Below are 22124 nucleotides of genomic sequence, written 5' to 3'. Positions count from 1 at the left end.
CAAAAGAGGATGCTGTCTAAGTTGCATGCCATTTTGGACAATGTCTCCCAACCACTACATAATGTACTGGGTGGGCACAGGAGTACATTCAGCCAGAGACTCATTCCACCGAGATGCAGCACAGAGTGTCATAGGAAGTCATTCCTGCCTCTGGCCATCAAACTTTACAACTCCTCCCTTGGAGGGTCAGACACCCTGAGCCAATAGGCTGGTCCTGGACTTATTTCATAATTTACTGGCATAATTTACACATTACTATTTAACTATTTATTACTATTTTTCTATTACTATTCTATTACTATTTATTATTCCCATGACTATTACTATTTACTAATAGTAGTATTACTATTTCTATTACTATTTATTATTTACGGTGCAACTGTAATGAAAACCAACTTCCCCCGGGATCAATAAAGTATGACTATGACTACTACAAGTGCTCTGTTCAGCAAGGTGGCATGCAGAGGGTGAGAAACATTGTCCAGAATTGCCGGGATTTTCCATAGGGTCTTTTGTTTTACCACAGTCTCCAGTGTGACTTCTATAACAGAGACAACCTTTCTAATCAGTTTATTGAGCTTGTTGGCATCACCCGTGTTGATGCCATTGTTCCAGCACACCAGTTCATAGGAGATTGCACTGGCAACAACAGACTAGTAAAACATGTGAAGGAGAGGCCTGCATATGCCAAAGGACCTCAGTCTCCTCAGGAAGTAGAGGCGACTCTAGCCCTTCTTGAATGCAGCCACTGTACAGTATTGGTGTTCCACTCAAGTCTGTCATCCAGGTGCACCCCCAGATACTTGTAGGTCCTCACCATATCCACATTCTCACCATCAGTAGTAACAGGGAGCAGTACAGGCTTAGTCTCCCTAAAGTCCATCATCTCCTTTGTCTTACTGATGTTGAGCTGCAAATGATTCAGCTTGCACCATTTGACCAAGTCCTCCACCAGGGCCCTGTATTCATCCTCCTGTCCTCCCTTTATACACCCAACTATTGCTGAGTCATCAGAGAATTTATGCGGATGACAGGTCTCAGTGTTGTATCTAAAGTCCAAGGTTTGCAGGGTAAACAGGAAGTAAGCCAATACAGTCCACTGTGGGGACCCAGTGCTGCTTATAGCCATGTCTGACACACAGCTCTGAAGCCACACAAACTGTGGTCTGCCACTCAGGTAGTCCTTTATCCAGGATATAATGAACGTGCCAACCTGCACTGAATGGAACTTTCCCCAGCAATGAGGGTTGTATGATATTGAAGGCACTTGAGAAATCAAAAACCATGATCCTCACAGTGCTGCCGTGATCCAATGGGAGTGGCTCTGTTCAGCAGGTGATGACAGCATCGTCAACTCCAATGTGCTCCTGGTAGGCAAACTGCAGGGATCGAGGGCTGATCTGACCAGGGGTCGGAGGTGAGCCAGGACCAGCCTTTCTAGGGTCTTCATGATGTGTGAGGTCAAGGCCACTAGACGGTAGTGGTTCAAGACTTTTGGGTGGCCCTTCTTGGGTAATGTGCTGGGCAGTCCACAAATGTCGCTACACTTCCGGCACCAAGATAGCATGCCCACGACTCACTAACTCTAGCTGTACATATCTTCAAATGTGGGAAGTAACTGGAGCACCCGAAAGAAACCCTTGCGATGACAGGAAGATACAAACTCCTTACAGAAAGTGTCAGCAATAGAACCTTGACTTCACAGCTGACACTGTAAAGTGTGGTGCAAACTGCTTTGTTATCGTGCCACCATACTGTGCAGGGAAATTTCAGCAAAATTATGAGGCAAGTTGTTAATTTTTTAAGCACCAAGTGGTAAATACTTGGAACATCCTGCCAGTGGCGGTGGTGGAAGCAGATAAAATCCCAATGTTTACACGACATTTAGATAGGTACATAAACAGGGAGATAATGGAAGGATATAGACCACATACAGGTTGATGTAATTCATCTGAATTGGCATTACAGTCAGAGACATAGTGGCCAAAGGGCCTGTTCCTTTTCTGCATTGTTCTATACTTCTTCCAAGTCAACTTTTAGTTAGCATACATTGTGGAATGCTGCACAACGAAAATAAAACTATATTTTTTCATTTTATTAACTACTCTGGTGTTTCTTATACCAGCAAAACAACATACTTGCAAAACAACAGTTCAGGTCACAAAATACGCATGCTTCATAAATAAAGAATAAAGACAACAGTACAACTAGAACTTCCGTACATTCACACATTTAACTTTTAAAAACAAGCTTTTAATGTAAAGCTAAAGACTAGGAATACAAAAATGTTCTGTTCCATTATTTGGCCCCAACTAAACATCCAATTGTATTCAAATGGACAGTATCAGATTTCCTATTTTATACGGCAATATTGAATTATTAAACCAAGTAAGAGCTATTTTTAAAGCACTAACATTTCTCTTGTAGGAGATACAAAGTCCAAAATTTTGTTGATTTTTAAAAAATGCTTATTTTATAACCATTTTGAACATATAACTAAAGAAATAGCAAATGACTAACATGAACAAAAATGAAGTACTAAACCTTACCTATAGATTTGGTGGATTAATGCTAGAAATCTTTACAAAGCAGATTTATTGACCATCAGCCCAAACTGAGAAAGTCATCTGGTGCAAGAAAATCCAGCTGCTTGAATGAAATACAAGGGAATTTTTTGTACTCTGCAACCACACAACTGTGATAAGCAGACAGAAGGGATCAGAATGCTTTAGCTCCTGAAAAAAAACAGGGCAGGGGAGGTGGGTGGTGAAAGAGGATGAGATAGAGATAGAGATAGATAGAGAGAGAGAGAGAGAGACAGAGAGAGCGAGAGGGGTAGAGAGCGAGAGGGGTAGAGATAGAGTGAGATAGAGAGATATAGAGAGAAATATAGAGATAGAGACAGATAGAGTTAGAAGATGAGAAAAAAGAAAAAAATTGCAGTTTTCAATCTGCTCCTATGGAATCACAAACTCAAGCTTAATGCAGATAAAAAAATTTTAGGGAGGAGTGCTGTAGGAAAATAATGCTTTTTCCTACATTTTTAAATAGTCAGAGTAATTGGAAAAACATTTGATTGAACAATGCAAATTGAGATCATTTGCCAGGAAAGGGGTGAGGAGTTGTGTATTTGATGGTTTAAGTTTCTTTTAAAATTTTAACAGTAAATGAGATGAAACATGTTGGCAATAAATCAGATGTAGGATAGATGGGAAGGACAATGTCCATCCCGAATTTTTGGCTTTAAGGGATGGTGGAGAAGTGAGATAGGCATCTTCATTATGAACTGGAGAGGAGTAATCAGGCTAATACCAGGAATATTTGGGTGACATTTTAAATTGAATCCCTGCTAAGCAATGAAGAACAGCAGGAGCACTGTGCATCAAAGGTATAATATATTATTAAATAAATATTTGAGAAAATTAAATTTTGTTAAATAAATCTGGAATTAAGAAAGATATTACAGGTGATCATGAAACTACTGAACTATCACGTAAATTAGTCTGGTCAACTAATATTTTCATGGAATGAAATTTGTCACTTTTCTCTGTCTGGCCTATGTGTAACTTCAGCCTACTAATGCAATTAACATTTAGCAGCTTTCAGCCAATTTGGAATGGGCAATGAATGACGACAATGCCTTGGTTCTATTAAATAACCAAAACAATGTACAAACGTTTGTAGGTCATTTGGCTGCTGGGATTCCTTTTATTATATTAGTTCCAAAAAACTCAAATAAGTAGTATTAAGGCTGGAAAAGTTATAAAATTGAATTTTACTCCTTAGATTGACATTTTAAAGCAGTTACCAGGATCTTTCTGACACTCTGATTAATTAACAATTTGATTACCACTGCACCATGGAAATGTAACTGAGACAGATATTTAATCTTAGGACATCTAATTAAATACTTCCAAAAGACCTATGCTTCTATTTTACTGTTTTGAAATTTTCTATTATTGTTGACTTCGACCAATCTCAGCCATCCTGCATCCACCAGGAATGGTGGGGGAGTGGAATGCGTACAGTGCCAGTGGTAAAAGAATTGCTCAAAACATAACTTTACTGTAATCACACACTAGTAATCAGCACATACATCTTTCAATTGCTGAACTACATTCCATCACTTTACCCTTTTAAAAATATTTACAACATATTTTAAAGACCAGACATTACTAATGTAAAATTCAGTATGCACTGTTTGGCAATTTTCAACACCATTCCCCAAGTTTAAGAAAAAATGTTTAACCATTGAATTTTGTAATTTATTGTCACAAATCACTGAGGAAGCATTGTTGAATTCTTTCATTATAATACGATTTTCACCCTTTTCCATTTTTTTTATACATGTTCATTTTCTGGTTCAACATTAGAATAACATGGCTCTATTTCATACCTTTGCCACAGAGTGGATGAGATGGGAGAAATACAAGCTGATGTACGCATGTGGAAGACTGGGGGGGGGGGGCGCTGCAGCACGGTAGGCTGATAGCAGACAGTGTATGAACAAAATTGTATCCGAACAAAAGCACTGAATTTAAGTTTTTGAAATTATGAAATTGCTGAATATTCTTAGAATGCTGGATAAAAATTCCAAAGTGAAAATGTCAGATAAATAAGAGTTTACTGTATTAAGCAAAAAGTCTTTCTGCTAATGCTTAATTACGGAGGAACACCTGGAAAATTTCTGAAATGCCTGCTTCGCTGCCGCTGCTACTGTGTAGTAACTGGAATCTCTGGAGCTGAAGGCCCCGAAATCCTCGACTTTGCGTGTTTCAGCGGCCGGGGAGAGGTCGAAGGCGCTCGGCAGAGGATGGCGCTCGGGAGGCTGTATCGGAGAGGCTGGTCGGAAGCTTGAAGTTTTCGGACGGATGGACTCAGTGTCGGCTGTGGTCAGCTGCTTCCAAGGTATCGGCAAGTTGACGGTGCCTGGAGGTTTATGGCAGGGAGTTTCTCCCTTTTGCCGCCTGCTATCGGGTTCTCAGGAGTCGATCGACTTGGGACTTTGAGACTTTTTTTTACTGTGCCCATTGTCTATTCTTCATCAAATTATGGTATTGCTTTGCATTCCTGTAACTATAATATAGTTATGTGGTTCTGTCAGTGTTAGTCTTTGGTTTGTCCTGTTTTCTGTGATATCACTCTGGAGAAACATTGTATCATTTCTTAATGCATGTATGCATTTCTAAATGACATTAAAAGAGGGCTGAGTGTTCTCATAATCTAAAATATGCACAGTTAACCCTGGTGATCAAACGCAGCGGCTTCTATGGGGCTAACCAAAGATGTTACTGTCTTTTTTTAAAATGTATTTGTTACGTTAAGAATGTAAAACATTATAGGTCTACCCAATCAATGAGTTGCTCATTGGTGGAGAAACTGGAGCTGGATGGTAGATTGTGTCGCTGCCTCATCAGAAAGGCATCCATATGCAAAGGTAGTGTGCAGTCTTACCTGAGTCACTCTTCTTGTGATTGCAAGACGCTGTTGGATATTGATAATGTGGAATGCTGCAAGTCTGATTCAAAATTTTATTGGGGGGGGCAGTGTCATGGCCTTGGAGCAAGAACTGGGCCTCAAACCATGGCATTACCTGTTTGCAGCCACCCAGTAAAGAGGTGTTGGAGTTGGTGTGCTCCACCAGAGGTGGTGTGGTGTTGCATCCATGCTGGAGTCAGAGTTGCCCTCCAGTGTTCACTTAGCAGAAGACAAGATGTTTGACTGCAGACTGCTGCAACATTCATGGACTCAAGGACTTGGATTATTGTTTTTGTGTGACTGTATTTTACTGTTGTCTTATATGTACTATGTATGCCTTTACTGTGTATGACTGTTGGTACTGTGTTTTGCACCTTGGCGCCAGAGTAACACTGTATGGTTGAATGCCAATTAAGCTTGACCTATTCTAACATGCAATATCTAGGAATTGCACACAAAATGGAACATAGCACCTCAGCTATAGGAAGCACATAATCTGAAAAAGTAGGAATCCCACCTGAGAAATTTAAATTAATGAATTCATAATTATAAAAAAAGCCAGATATTTTAAAATGCTCCTGCAACCCAGGAGCAATCTTGTGTGTGTGAAGTTGACATGTTCTCTCTTGGACTATGTGGTTTTCCCTTGGATGTTCTAGTTCCTCCCTTATCTAAGGATGAACTAGAGATGGTTAATTGATAACTGTAGATTAATTCCAGTTAAGTTTGTGGTAGAAGGAATTGAGCGAGGAATCGACGAATGTGTGAGAGAAAAGGTTACAGGAAACTAAGTGAGGGAAAGAAATTTGATGGGGTACTTATTAAAACATAGGGTCTCAATAAGTTGAATGGTATGCTATATCATAAACAAGAAAATTGAGAACAATTTTATTTCTTCAAAGTATTTGAATAAATCGGTCAATTATTTTTCACTTCGCAGAACTACCAATTCTCCTGATCGCCTCCCTTTTACAATTCCTGATTTACATCTATACCTGGGATGTTACTTACATTCACTATAGTTAAGATTGATGCAAAACACTGTTTAATTCATACACTATATTAATACTTATTTTTCATTAACTCAGCAAAACTCACCCAAGGACGATAAGCACAAGAGACTCTACAGATACTGAAAATCCACAGTAAAACACACACAGAGTGCCGGAGGAACTCAGGTCAGGCATCATCTATGGAGGTGAAGAGTCTACATTTTTGGCTGAGACCCTTGATCGGGACTGGAAAGGAAGTGGGAAGAAGCTGGAATAAGGTGCGGGAAGTGGAAGGAGTACAAGTTGGCAGGTGATAGGATAAAAACAGCTGAAGAGGGTGGGTGGGTGAGTGAAAGAGGAGATGAAGTGAGAAACTGGGAGATGATAGGTGGAAGAGGAAAAGTACTGGAGAAAGTTTGATAGGAGAGGACACTGGACCATGGGAAAAAGAGAAGGGGGTGAACCAGAGGGAGGTGAGGGTTGGGTGAGGAGAAGGGGTAAGAGGAGAGCCGTAACAGGGAAATGAATGCGAGAGAAAGGGAAGTGGGAAGAAATTACCAGAGGTTTGAGAAATTGATGAACATGCCATCGGGTTGGAGGTCACCCAGACTGAATACAAGATGTTGCTCCTCCAACCTGTTAGCAGACTCATCATGACAGTAGAGGAAACCATGGACCAACAAGTCAGAATGGGAATTTGAAGTCGAACTGAAATGGGTTGCCACTATGAAGTCCTGCATTTTGCAGCAGATATAGTGGAAGTGCTTAACAAAGTGGCTTCCAATCTATGTTGGGTCTAACCGATGTAGACAAGGCCACACTGGGAGTACTAGATACAATAGATGACCCCAACAGACTCGCAGGTGAAGTGTTACCTCACTTGGAAGGACTGTTTGGGATACTGAATGGTGGTGGGGAAGGAAGTATAAAGTCACGTATGCACATGTCCCACTTATAGGGATAAGTGTCAGGAGGGAGATCATTGGGAAGGGACAAAATGGACACAAGAGTCATGCAAAGAATCATCTCTGCCTCACTACAGGAAGGATGTGGAAGCCATAGAAAGGGTGCAGAGGAGACTTACAAGTATGTTGCCTGGATTGGGGAGCATGCCTTATGAGAATAGGTTAGTGAACTCGGCCTTTTCTCCTTGGAGCAATGGAGGATGAGAGGTGACCTAATAGAAGTGTATAAGATGATGAGAGGCACTGATCGTGTGGATAGTCAGAGGCTTTTTCCCACGGCTGAAATGGTTGCCACAAGAGGACACAGGTTTAAGGTGCTGGGGAGTAGGTACAGAGGAGATGTCAGGGGTAAGTTTTTTTACTCAGAGAGTGGCGAGTGCGTGGAATGGGCTGCTGGCAATGGTGGTGGAGGCGGATATGATAGGGCCTTTTAAGAGACTTTTAGATAGGCACATGGAGCTTAGTAAAATAGAGGGTTATAGGTAAGCCTAGTAATTTCTACGGTAGGGACATGTTCCGCACAACTCTGTGGGCCGAAGGGCCTCTATTGTGGTGTAGGTTTTCTATGTTTCTATGTTTAAAAGCAGAGATGCTTGTGGGATGGTAGGCAAGGACAAGGGAAACTTGATTCCTGTTATGGCAGTGAAAAGATGAGGTGAGGCCGGATGTACAGGAAAAAGACGAAAGCCATCTGGAGGATATTTTGTTTGTTCTGGAATAGAAAGCCTCATCCTGAGAACAGATGCGACAGAAATGGAGGAACTGAGAAAAGGGAATAGCGTTTTTGCAAGTGACAGGGTGGGAAGAGGTATAGTCATAATAGCTGTAAGAGTCAGTTAAGTATATAAAAGATATCAATAGACAGTCTGTCTCCAGAGATGGAGACAGAGAGATCTAAAAAGAGGAGAAAGGTGTCAGAGATGGTCCAAGTAAATTTGAGGGCAGACAGAAGTTTGAGGCAAAGCAGCACCAATGCAGTCATCAATGTAGTGTAAAAAGATCCAGCAATCACTACCAATATAGGTTAGAAACATAGACTGTTCTACATAGCTGACATAAGGGCAGGCTAATATGGATACCCACCGATTTGGAAAAAGTAGGAGGAACTGAAAGAGCAATTGTTGAGGTGGAAAACTACTTTGGTCAGGCAGTGGAGGGTGACGTTGCAGGGGAACTGGTTAAGTCTGTTGTCCGGAAAGAAGTGGAAAGCTTTAAGGCTCCTGATAGGTGGTAGAAGCTCACAGGGACTGGACATCCATTGTGAAAATGAGGTTTTGGGGTCATGGGAACTTTAAGTGATTGAAGAAATCGAAAATGTGAAGTGTGACAGATGTATGTGGGAAGTAAGAAAAAAAGGTATGTGGATATGAGTTCAGTGGGGCAGGAGCAGGAAGAAACAATGGACCTCTCTGGACAGTCAGATTTATGGATCTTGAGTAGGAAATAATAGTTTGTGGATCTTGGAGGAAGCAACACTTCATCTGCGAGTCTGTCAGGGTTATCTACTATATCCCATGCTCTTGGTTTAGCCTCCCCTATGTCAGCGAGACCTGGCGTAGATTGGGTGGGGGAGACTGCTTTATAAAGCACATTCGCTCCATCCAACACAAAAGGAGTGTTTTCCTGGTGGCCAACCATTTCAATTTGATTCCCCATTCCCACTCTGACACGGCAGCCCATGGCCTCCTCTACTGTCAAGGTAAGACCACTCTCAAATTGGACAAGTGACATCTCATATTCTGTCTGGGTAACCTTCAACCTGATGATGTGAACATCAATTTCTCTAACTTCCAGTAATTTCTCCCCCTTCTCTTTTTTCATTCCTCATTCTGAATCCCCTCTATCTCTTCACCTGCAAATCACTCCCTCTGGTGCCACTTCTCTTTCCCTTTCTCCCATGGTCCACTGTCCTCTCTTATCAGATTACTTATCCTTTAGCCCTTTACCTCTTCCACCTATCACCTCTCATCTTCTTACTTCATTCCGCCCCTCCACCTATACATCTTCCCCCTCACCTGGTTTCACCTATCATCTGCCAGCTTGTACTTCTTTTCCCTTCCTTTCTAGTCCTGATGAAGGATCTCGGCCTGGAACGTTTATTCTCCTTCGTAGATGCTGCGTGACCTGCTGAGTTGCTCCAACAGTTTAGCATGTTACACACCCAAGGACCAATGCTTACTTTGTTAATTTTTAAATACAGGTGTCCCCCGCTTTTCGAACATTTGCTTTACGAAACCTCACTGTTACGAAAGACCTACATTAGTTACCTGTTTTCGCTAACAGGTGTTTTCACTGTTACGAAAAAAGGCAGCACGCTCCCTGAGCAGCCAAGGTCCTCCTCCGGAACTGCATTCTAGCCAGCACTGCTTAAACACGTGCCTGTGAGCAGCTGTTAGCAAGATGAGTTCTAAGGTATCAGAAAAGCCTAAAAGAGCTCGTAAGGGTGTTACACTTAGCGTAAAACTAGACATAATTAAGCGTTTCGATTGTGGTGAACGAAGTAAGGACAAAGTGAGTGTGACTTGTGGAAGTTGATGAAGATGATGTTGAAGGGGTTTTGGCATCCCATGACCAAGAACTGATAGGTGAAGAGCTGATGCAATTGGAAGAGGAAAGGATAACAATCAAAACTGAATGTAGTAACGAATGGACCGAAAGTGAAGTCGTCCAGGAACTGAACGCGAAGCAACTGCGTGAGATTTTTGCTGCAATGATAAAGTACGACTTTAATTTTGAAAGGGTACTTCGGTTTAGGGCATATTTGCAAGATGGTTTGAGTGCTTACAAAGAACTGTATGAAAGAAAAATGCGCGAGGCTAAGCAGTCAAGCAAGCCTTCCACATCAGCCACAGCAGACGAGGAACCTCGACCTTCGACATCAAGGCAGGCAGACAGACATAGAAGATGACCTGCCTGCCCTGATGACACCCCAGTGTCCCACCACCCCAACCCCCGGGCCGCAGACCAATACATTGCAGCGGTAGCCGGGATGAACCCAGCACATCTTTAAGAAAAAAGCTGAAATATACAAGCTAATTAATCAGGTGCCGCTCGGCATGTAAATGTCGGCCCAGATTAGAGGTGATTGCCGATTGTGTCACCTCTGATCTGGGCCAACATTTACGTGCCGGGCGGCACCTAATTAATTAGCTTGTTTATTTTGGCTTTTTTCTTAAAGATGTGCTGGGTGTGTCCTGCCTACCGCTGTACCCCTGCATGCTTCGCGGATCGGTAACAGTCAGCAACCTGGAGGGTGGGGGCCACTGTACCACCCCAACCTCCAACGACTCAGCCTAACACACCATCATCAGTGTGCTCGGCGCTGTCTTCCCAATTCCAGTAAGTGATACTACACTGTACATATATTATTTCTACTTTATATCGGCTGTGTATTTTTATGCGTTATTTGGTATGATTTGGCAGCTTCATAGCTTAAAGGTTACTGGAGAGAGTGTTTCTGCCAAGAGCGCTTGCGTGAGATTTTCGCTATGGAGAATAGTGCGGCAACGATTGTAGAGAAGTATTTCTACTTTATATAGGCTGTGTATTTATCATATCATTCCTGCTTCTACTATATGTTACTTTTATTTTAGGTTTTATGTGTTATTTGGCATGATTTGGTAGGTTATTTTTGGGTCTGCGAACGCTCACAAATTTTTCCCATATAAATAAATGGTAATTGCCTCTTCGCTTTACAACATTCCGGCTTACCAACCGTTTCATAGGAACACCCTACCTTCAAATGTTGGGGGAAACCTGTAGCTACAGAAACTCTTATCTATGTTTGTCTGGTTTGATCTTGTACTTTAAAATTTCCTTCCTTTTTGATTTTTAGTTATCATTTCTTGGTTTATTAATACAGTCCAATTTCTAAACTACCACTCTGCTTTTTTTCATAATCCCATGTTTCTTTTTGTTTGTCAGAACATGGTCTCAGTGGGCTGAATCGTCTTCTATGAATGATAAAAATATTTTATTTCTTCCAAGAAATAAAAAAAACAAAATTGATTTCTCCTTCCGAATTACTATGAATCCTTCTAAATACCCTTCTACATACTCTTTTACACGTCACACAATGATGACATACTCTTTAACTTAATTAACCACAGGCAGGGGATGTCCCACTGGAATTAATCTTTTCGTTTCTTTTTCATGTATCTATTCTGTTTATTCAGGAAGATTCCCTTAAACATCAGCCTTGCAACACCAGTCTCTTAATCTTATTTGTCAGTTCATTTCAGGTACTTTTGCTTTCACACTTTCATCATCAGTACAGGCTTAGAATTAAAGACAATCTCATTGTTCTCTCACTTGCAGTTTTCACTCTGTAGTCACTAATTAATCCTATCTCATTGCACAATACCAGGACTTGTCGATCAGATCCTGCTATGTGGTTGGCTTAAGCACTTGCGGTTCCAAGAAACGATCCCCTAAAGTACATCAAATTGTTCATGCAGCCTATCTCTGCTACACTGAACCTGTCTATGGTAAAAAAAAGGATAGCACTTTCCTCCACTCTATCTTCCTCTCCCGGTTTCACCCATCACCTGTCACCTTGTGCTTCTTACTCCCCTCCCCCCCACCTTCTTGCTCTGACTTCTCATCTCTTTTCCAGTCCTGATGAAGGATCTCGGCCCAAAATGTGACTGTTTCTTCATTTCCACAGATTAGATCAGATTATGAGGACGTGTAGTCCTCTTTTATTGTTATTTAGTAATGCATGCATTAAGAAATGATACAATGTTCCTCCAGAAAGATTTCACAGAAACACAAGACAAACCAAGACTAAAAAAAACTGACAAAAACCACATAATTATAACATATAGTTACAACAGTGCAAAGCAATACCTTCATTTGATGAAGAACAGACCATGGGGACGGTTAAAAAAAAGTCTCAAAGTCTCTCGAAAGTCCTATCATCTCACGCAGATGGTAGAAGGAAGACAAACTCTCTTCCTGCCATGAGCTTCCAGCGCCGCAAACTTGCCGATGCAGCACCCTGGAAGCACCCAACCACAGCCGACTCTTGAGTCCATCCGAAAACTTCGAGCTTCCGACCAGCCCTTCGACACCGAGCACCATCTCTGCCAAGCGCTTCGACCCCGGCCCCAGCAACAGGCAAAGCCAAGGATCTGGGACCTTCCCCTCCGGAGATTCTCAATCACACAGAGGCAGCGAAGCAGGCATTTCAGAAGTTTCTCCAGATGTTCCTCTGTGCTTCTCACGTCTCCATCAAATCAGGATTGTGCACGGCATCCTACTTCACAAATACGATATCATTTCGGAGCAACAGCGTGTGCTGCGTTGCGCCGCCATCTTCCCCTCCCCCTAATAACAATAGATGCTGCCTGACCTGCTGAGTTCCTCCAGCATTTTGTGTGTTTTGCCTTGGATCTCCAGCATCTGCAGATTTTCTTGTGTTTGCTTTCCTGCTATGACATGTTTATTGAGAACTCAACTATGACTTCCTAAATTTATTTGAAAAGTAGTTTAGTTCAGCAGAAAACATCTATTTCTCACAATACCAGCAAAAATACATTACAAATCAGCTACAGTGGCATGCAAGGGTTTGGGCACCCCGGTCAAAATTTCTGTTACTGTGAATAGCTAAGCGAGTAAAAGATGAACTGATTTCCAAAAGGCATAAAGCTAAAGATGACACATTACTTTAATATTTTAAGCAAGAAAACTTTTTTATTCTGTATATTCTGTTTTCACTATTTTACTGTTGCCTTCTGAATTACCACATATGCAAAGCCAAATCATAGCTACTAAATAATGCTGGTAGCCCATAACAGCTGTATTATAATTACTTCATACAGGTTGTTAATTGGAAAACAACAATCTATAATTTTTACAATGAATTTTTCATATCATAGCTAAACTCTTTTAACACTGTTCCTGAAATTAGTAAGTGACTTCAAAATAGAAAAATAACAAAAGTTTGATACAGAATAGTACAAATGTAAAATGCGATTTCAATAGAAGACACTAAAGTTTAGTCAGGAATGCAATTAAGTAGTACTTTAAAAACACATCAACACTGGTGCAAGCATTACATCAGAATCAAATCTTCTCTCCAGCATTTTCATTTGAGTACAAATCTCCTGTTATTTTTAAAATTAATGCAATCCACACAGCAGTTCGACAACTGAAATGTTTATACAACGTTTAAAACATTTGAATAGTTTTGTTTTATTAATCTATCACCAGTGTACATACTAAATTATCTAAAATAAAAACAGAAAATGCTGTAAATACATTTTGACGTTCTAGTACAAACATTGCGATGCTCCATTTCACTCTCTACCTTTTCCCAGTCCTCTTCTCATGCCACCTTCCTGTGCAACCACAAGAGATATAATAGAACAAAGCACAGGAACAGATCTTTCGGCCAACGATCATGCCAATCTAACAAATTCTATCAGACTGCACATGGTCTGTATCTCTCTATTCCCTGCCTTAGACATTGCCATTGTAATGGCTTCTACCACTTCTACTGGCAGCACATTCCAGGCACTACTCTCTGCTTACATAAAAAAATTCTCCCTCTGAAGTATTTCACATTTCCAGTCTGGGGAAAAGACACATGGCTATCTTACCCCATCAATGACCCTCATAAATACAAGGGTCCGCAACAAGCGTGACTTCCCAGTGGTCAACCATTTTAATTCCAATCCCCATTCCAACATGTCAGTCCACGGCCTCCTTTACGGCTATGATGAGGCCACTCTAAGATGAAAGGAGCAATACCTCATATTCTGTCTGGGTAGCCTGCACCATGATGGCATGTGCATTGGTTTCTCTACCTTCTGGTAATTTCTCCCCACCCCTCTTCTCTTTTTCCGTTCCCCATTCTGGCTCCCCTCTTACCTCTTCTCTTTACCTGCCCATCACCTCCCTGTAGTTCCCTTCTTCTTCCCTTTATCTTATGATCCATTCTCCTTTATCAGATTTTTTTTCTCCTTCGGCCCTTTACTTTTTCCACCCATCACCTCAAGCTTCTCACTTCCCCATTCACCGAACTTCCCCTGCATCTGGCTTTACCCATCACTTTCTAGCTTGCATTCCTCACCCCCCCCCCTTTATTCTCGCTTCGTCCCCCTTCCTTTCCTGTCCTGATGAAGGGTCTCCGCCTGAAATATCATTTGCACATTCCTCTCCATAGATGCTACCCAACCTGCTGGGCTCCTCCAGCATTTTGTGTGTGTTATGACTCTCATAATTTTATACACCTCTTTTGTGTTGCCCCTCAGCCTCCAATGTTCTCAAGAGAACAATTCAAAATGGTCCAAAATCTCCTGATAGTATCAATCTAGGTAACGTCCTGGAGAGCCTCTTCTCCACTGCTTACAAAGTCTCCATATCCATCCAATTACAGGCCTCTCCTACATTACTGCGTCCGTAGCAAAGTCTTCTCGTCAGGGCCCCCCGTTTCCACCGAGCTTGCTACGTCATGGCACGACCGAGTGTCCGGTGGTATAACTGGATGGGTAGGCTGGGCTCGTTAGCCTTGGTTGGCAGCCAGCCTAAGAGAAGGACAGCTCTGACTCCAAACCCAGGCAGGTGGAGCTCGTTAGCCTTGTCAGGCCATCCACCTAGGAGAAGAACACTCCGACGTAAATCCTACGACCCAAGGACCTCGCTGTCACCGTCCCAGCTTGCTAGGCTATGCCAGATGAACCCCGGGTGTAAAGAGTGGGGCCAGTACCGCGCACACTGCACTCCACCTAAAATACCATTGCGCGGACCAAAGGACATGCCACGTCTACGACCATCCTCCCCGACCATTCATCAACCCTGCAGTGATAGGAAAGGGGCAAAATCAGCAGGTGGAAGATGACACTGGAAGCCACAGTTCCGATCCTGCATGCAGGCGGTTCAGGTGTACAGGTTGTCTGATGTTGACCCCGGAGACGACGATATCATTTGGCAGCACCCTGAACGACCAAGCAGCCTTCTCTAGGGACAGCACTGCTTGCTCCACACGGAGAGGGGCCTAGAAAAGGTGGCCTAACCAAAGCTCGTTTCCATTTCCCCCAGTTGGCTAGCCGTGGTCAACGGGCATCCTCAAATGCGGTCGAACAACAACAAAAAAGAAAAGGTACACACCCGCCTCACAAGGAGTGCAAGGGCTAAAGCTCGCATGCTGGAACATCAGAACCATGCTCGATACAGCAGACAGTGGTCGCCCAGAACAACGATCCGCTCTAGTTGCGCATGAACTTTCAAGACTGAATGCTGACATCGCTGCTCTCAGTGAAGTCCGCTTCCCAGAGGAAGGCAACCTTCAAGAACATAGCGCCAGCTACACCCTCTACTGGTCAGAAAAGCCAGAGACTGAGAGATGCCTTTCTGGCATTGGCTTTATGGTCAGGAACTCCACTGCCTCCAAACTTGAAAAATTGCTAACAGGTCAGTCTGACCGCATCATCTCCATGCGCCTCCCACTTTGAACCAAGCAGCATGCCACACTCTTCAGCGTGTACGCCCCCACTCTTCAAGCGAATCCTGCAGAAAAGGACACGTTTTACACTGATCTGCGCAACCTCGTATGGAAAGCCCCTGTAGACGACAAGGTCTTCATCTTTGGCGACTTCAATGCCAGAGTCAGCCAAGGTTCAGAAGCCTGGAAAGGAGTACTTGGCAAACATGGTGTTGGAAACTGCAACAACAACGGGCACCTTCTGATAGAGTTTTGCGCGGAGCAGCAACTCACCATCAATAACACCATTTTCCAGCAGAAAGACAGTCTGAAGACAACCTGGATGCACCCTCGATCCAAGCATTGGCACCTCATAGACTACATCTTGTGCGCCAGAGAGACTTCGGGATGTCTTACTCACCCGAGTGATGTCCAGCGCAGAGTGTCATACGGACCATCGTCTTGTCCGCTGCAAATTCAGTCTCCATTTCAAACCCAAGCTAAAGAGAGGAGACGCTCCAAGGAAGAAGTTTCAGGTTGGCAACCTCTAGTCAGCTGAAGTGAAAGCTGACTTTCAGACTAACCTTTAGTCGAGGCTTCAGAATCCCAGTTTCCCCACAGACTCCTCTCCCGAAGTGCTTTGGGAACACCTAAAAATCACCATCCTGCAAACTTCTGAAGTCGTCCTAGGATTTTCCACAAAGAAGAACAAGGACTGGTTGGATGAAAACAACCAGGAGATCCAAGAATTGCTGGCGAAGAGATCCGCCCACCAGGCACACCTTGCTCAGCCGTCTTGTCCTGATAAGAAAGCAGCCTTCCACCTTGTATGCAGCAACCTCCAGCGCAAGTTTTGAGAGATTCAGAACATCTGGTGGACCAACCTTGCAAAGAGAACTCAGCTTTGCGCAGGCACCGGTGACTATAGAGGGTTTTATGAAGCCTTGAGAGCGGTGTATGGCCCTTTGCATCAGGTCCAGAGTCCCTTGCGCAGTGCAGACGGTCAGGTGCTCTTCACAGACAAGGCATCCATCCTGAACCAGTGGTTGGAACATTTCCAGACTCTCTTCATCGCCAACCGCATGGTCCAAGACTCAGCAATTCATCGCATCCCACAACAGCCAGAGAAAACGGAACTGGACAAGATTCCAATCCAAGAAGAGACAGTCAAGACCATAGAGCAGCTGAAAAGTGGCAAGGCAGCGGGAGTTGATGGAATACTACCTGAGATTTGGAAGCATGGGGGCCCAGCATTACACACCAAACTCCATGAGTTCTTTGTTTGCTGCTGGGAACAAGGTAAACTACCACAGGACCTCTGTGATGCAGTCATCATCGCCCTGTTTAAGAACAGGGAGAAAAGTCCGACTGCCCCAACTACCGGGGGATAACTCTGCTCTCTATTGCAGGAAGAATCCTCGCAAGAGTACTCCTGAACAGATTGGTGCCAATCATCGCAGAACACCACCTCCCAGAGAGCCAGTGTGGCTTCAGAGCCAACAGGAGCACCACCGACATGGTATTTGTTCTCAGGCAGCTCCAAGAGAAATGTAGAGAACAGAACAAGGGATTATACGTGACACTTGTCGACCTTACCAAGGCGTTCGACACTGAGCAAGGAAGGTCTGTGGCAAATCATGGAACGACTGGGATGCCCCCCAAAGTTCCTCAGCATGGTCATCCAGCTACATGAAGATCAGAGTAGCCAAGTCAGACACAACAACGACCTCTCAGAACCCTTCCCAATAGGCAACAGAGTAAAGCAAGGCTGCGTCCTCGCGCTGACTCTCTTCACCATCTTCTTCAGCATGATGCTCGAAAGGGCCACAGAAGGGCTTGATGACAAGGACCGTGTCTACATCCAATACCGCACCGATGGCAGCCTGTTCAACCTGAGGTGACTACAGTCCCACACCAAGACACTGGAGCAACTTATCCGAGAGCTACTCTTCGCCGACGATGCTGCCCTTGTTGCCCACACAGGGACAGCCCTGCAGCGTATAACATCCTGCTTCGCAGAGACTGCCGAACTCTTCAGACTGGAAGTCAGCTTGAAGAAGACAGAAGCTCTCCATCAGCCCGCACCTCAGGAAGATTACCACCCTCCCCTCATCACCATCAGTGAGGTAGAGCTGAAGACAGTCCACCAGTTCAGCTACCTGGGGTGCATCATCTTGTTGGGTGCCAAGATCGACAAAGAGATTGACAACAGACTGGCAAAGGCAAACAGCGCATTCGGCAGGCTTTACAAGAATCTGGAGCAACATGCATTTGAAGAAAGGCACAAAGATCAGCGTGTACAGAGCCGTTGTACTGACCACCCTCTTGTACGGCTCCGAGTTGTGGGTCACCTACTGTCATCACCTACAACTCCTTGAGCGTTTTCACCAGCGCTGTCTCCGCATCACCTTCAACATGCTCCACAGCCTGCTTGCACGGTCGCAAAGACCAGTCAGCAGAGACCATCATTGTATCGAGTGTGGTGATGATAACTCAAATGAATCTAATCTAATTAAAACATTTATTATGATATAAGTTTTAATCATATTGGCAAACAAGGTGACTGTCAGTGTTGGGGCCACTTCTTTTTACAATGTATATTGATGATTTAGATTATGGATTAAATGGTTTTGTGGCTAAGTTTGCGGATGGCACCAAGATAGGTGGAGCAGCAGGAAGTGTTGGAGAAACGGAAAGGTTGCAGAGAGATTTGGTCAGTTTAGGAGAGTGGGCAAAGAAATGGCAGATGAGATACAATGTTGAGAAAGGTACGGTTGTACATTTTGGAAGAAGAAATAATCCGGCATATTATTATTTAGATGGGGAGAAAATTCAAAAATCGGAAGTGCAAAGGGACTTGGGGGTCCTCGTGCAGGATACCCTAAAGGTTAACCATCAGGTTGGATCGGTGGTAAAGAAAACAAATGCTATGTTGGCATTCATTTCAAGAGGAATAATGAGGCTCTGTGGGGCACTGGTGAGACCTCATCTGGAACACTGTGTGCAGTTTTGGGCCCCCTATCTTAGAAGGGATGTACTGATGTTGGAGAGGGTTCAGAGAAGATTTACAAGTATGATTCCTGGAATGCAGAGGCTAACATATGAGGAGCATTTGTTGGCTCTTGGACTGTAGTCATTAGGGTTTAGAAGAATGAGAGGGGATCTCATAGAAACATTTCGAATGTTGAAAGGGTTGGACAGAGTAGATGTGGAAAAGCTGTTTCCCTTGGTGAGTGAGTCCAGGACAAGAGGCCACAGTCTTAGAATTAGAGGGCACCCATTTAAAACAGAGATCAGGAGAAATTTTTTTTAGCCAGAGGGTCGTGGATCTATGGAATTCATTGCCACATACAGCTGTGGAGGCCCGATCATTGAGGGTGTTTAAGGAGGAGACTGATAGGTATCTAATTAGTCAGAGTATCAAGGGATTTGGGAAAAAAGCTGGAAATTAGAACTAGATGGGAGAATAGTTTAGCTCATGGTGGAGAGGCGGAGCAGACTCGATGGGCCGAATGGCCTACTTCTACTCCTTTGCCTTGTGATCTTGTCAACATCCACTGGAGTGATTTCATCACCAACATCGAAGTCCTCGAACAGGTGGAGGTAACCAGCATCAAGGCCTTGCTGTTGAAGACACAGCTGCGCTGGGCAGGACACGTCTCCAGGATGGAGGATCATCGCCTGCCCAAGATTGTGCTGTGCGGTGAACTCTCCACTGGCCACCGTGACAGAGGTGCACCGAAGAGGTACAAGGACTCTCTGTAGAAATCCCTTCATGCCTGTCACATTGACCTTCGCCACTGGTCTAATCTAGTCTCCGATCGCAAGGCCTGGCAATACACCATTCAATAGTCTGTCTCCTCCTTCGAGAACGCATGCAGGGCTGGCATTGAGAACAAAAGGAGAAGGAGGAAGAACCGTGACACAACAGCACTAAACCCAGAACAGAATTTCCCTTGCAGCCGCTGTGGTCGGGCCTGCCTGTCCCGTACTGGCCTTGTCAGCCACCAGCGAGCCTGCAGAAGACGTGGGCAGCCCCCTTCCTAAATCTTCATTCGCGAAGCCAAGTCATGATGATGATGATATTCATCCAACTGTATGGCAATTGGAATTGCATATAATTCTCCAAACATGGGTTAAAACTAATGTTTTATACAGCTCCAACATGTCTTTTTGACTCTTACACTCAAAGTCCTAACCGATGAAGATCAAACAAGTGTGCCTCCTTTACCACGTCCCTGAGATTGTACTCATATTGCCAGTTTCAGGGAGCTATGAACTTACACCCCAATCTCTCCCTCTATATCAGAGTCCTTTCTCCTGTCTGGTCAGTCAAAAATCTTTATAGGTAAGCAGTGATATCCGTGTACTTCACCACATTTATTTTAAAGTCTAATGCTCACAATGCAATTACTTTTGCACTGGAGAAACCAACACAGATTGTGTAACTGTTTTGCAGAAGACCACCAATCAATCCACAATGGTACAGTGAACTTCTAGCTGCTTGTCACTTCAAATATCATCACATACATTATTCAAATTTTCAAAGAACAGGAACTAACAACTTTACTATTACGATATAAACCAAAATTAACTCCTCTCATATGCTTATTAGTGTTTGACTATTATGGAAGAATTTTACATAACAACCCATTTCAGGAAAAAACTCTGATCAAATAAGGTTAGCACTTATGTCACAAAAGATTTTTAAAATTACCAGAGTGGCCCTTCTGAAGCAAATGGGAATTTGTATTCTAAAGAACTTTGGTATAAGTTATCAACTCACTAATAATCTTGCAGTATCATTCAAAAGTCAATAAAATGTTTCCTTCAGGGAACAAATGAGGACAAAGGAAACAGGAAGTGCAGTATCAAATGTAGAACAGGTAACCTTTGAGACAACCAATTAAGAAATTGCATCACTATAAACAAAGCAGCTGTATAATTAAAGTCAAATTCCCTCCTAAACCAGCCTTTAAACTAGAATGAGTAACGAAACTGCCAAAGCCCCTTAATACACAAGCAACTCCTCTGATTGTAGGCAATTAAAAACAGTATCTTGTTGACCCCCAATGCTGCTACAAGTAGATTCCAAACTATCTGAACAGATGCACGATTGAATAAAGAGTTTGCTCAAAGTTAGTTTAAATAGGAACTTGGGATTCAGAGCCTGACTCTGAACATTAAACTCACCCCAGATGTACATTTATAGAGTTATAGAGAGCAAGAGATGTTTCACAACAGCAAGATCCACACAATATAATTTTCAACGGTCTCAGCAAATACACAGAACCAAATAAAAACATGCCAATACTTACTTATAGTCACCATTGTTTTCATTGAGGTTCAGAATTATGGGCACTTTCTGTCCATCTTTTAGTTCAGAGCCTTTGGCAGCTTTTCAAATTGTTAAGGATCAAGATGACAAAAATAAAGTGGCCTAGTTGTTAGTAGTAAAGGAAATTTTCTGAAAAACTATTCTAGAGAGTTGTGCAAAGAGCAAGTCTTGACTTAGAGCCTCTTCGAATGAAGGCTCTGCTTGTTCAGAATTGGTAAAAAAAAATGCACTCCCTCAGCAAACAAACCTGCAAATGTATAGAAATCTTACAGGGTGTTCACTGAATTCTATTACTAATATTCTCTTTACAGTGTTCCACAACTACATAGTTTTTATCATCTGCAAAGTTGGAAATTAAGACTTCACATCAAAGTCTAAATCGATATAAAGAAAAGCAGTGGTACTGTTCCCTCCATGGAGTAAACTCCACTGTATACTTCCCTAATCCAAAGTCGTACACAGCACTGTTATGTAATAGCATGCCTATTTTTTATACTGTCTCAGCCCTTGATTCCTTAGCTTTAATTTTACTGACATGAATGTTAGGTCCCAGCTTATTAAATATCCTTTTACAAGTCCATATATGATGCATTTTCCACAATTACAGGAAGAAATAAATTGACTTAGAAAAGTATGGCTATTGGGTATGTGTTTACCTGTTGCTGCATTAAGTTCTAAGAGCTATAATGTGCCCAGGCTGAAGAGGAAGGGTTCGTCCTCGAGTTTACTTTGGGCATTGCAGCAAAGACGCCTGTCAGAGTGACAACGGAACAGAGAATTAATGCAACAGATGACCAAGTTCCATTGCTCATCAAATCCAGGTGTTCTACAAAACAATTACCCAAACTGTATATAATTTTTTCAATGTGAAGGGGACAACTTTGAAGACTGAATGTAATACACTAAAATAGAAGGAATGGAAATGA

General features: G+C 42.9%; 1 protein-coding gene across 4 annotated transcripts in view; it reads right to left on the bottom strand.

Annotated features, from left to right (window-relative positions):
• The window catches only part of ocrl (OCRL inositol polyphosphate-5-phosphatase), a 106771-nt gene that overhangs the window by 82048 nt on the left and 2599 nt on the right, over window positions 1-22124 (bottom strand). For 3 of the 4 annotated variants that reach the window (XR_011887553.1, XM_072270667.1, XM_072270668.1), the window contains exon 2: window positions 21179-21259. The exons of the other annotated variant lie outside the window; for it this stretch is intronic. Coding sequence is in view for 2 of the 3 variants with exons in the window: in XM_072270667.1 (XP_072126768.1) it covers window positions 21179-21259 (81 nt within the window). In the remaining variant the exon portion in view is untranslated. The remainder of the gene's footprint in view (window positions 1-21178; window positions 21260-22124) is intronic. 4 annotated transcript variants of the gene reach the window in all.

The sequence above is a fragment of the Mobula birostris genome, chromosome 10 (assembly GCF_030028105.1).
Source record: "Mobula birostris isolate sMobBir1 chromosome 10, sMobBir1.hap1, whole genome shotgun sequence".
Taxonomy (NCBI): Eukaryota; Metazoa; Chordata; class Chondrichthyes; order Myliobatiformes; family Myliobatidae; genus Mobula; species Mobula birostris.
This window is presented reverse-complemented; position numbering and strand designations above follow the sequence as displayed.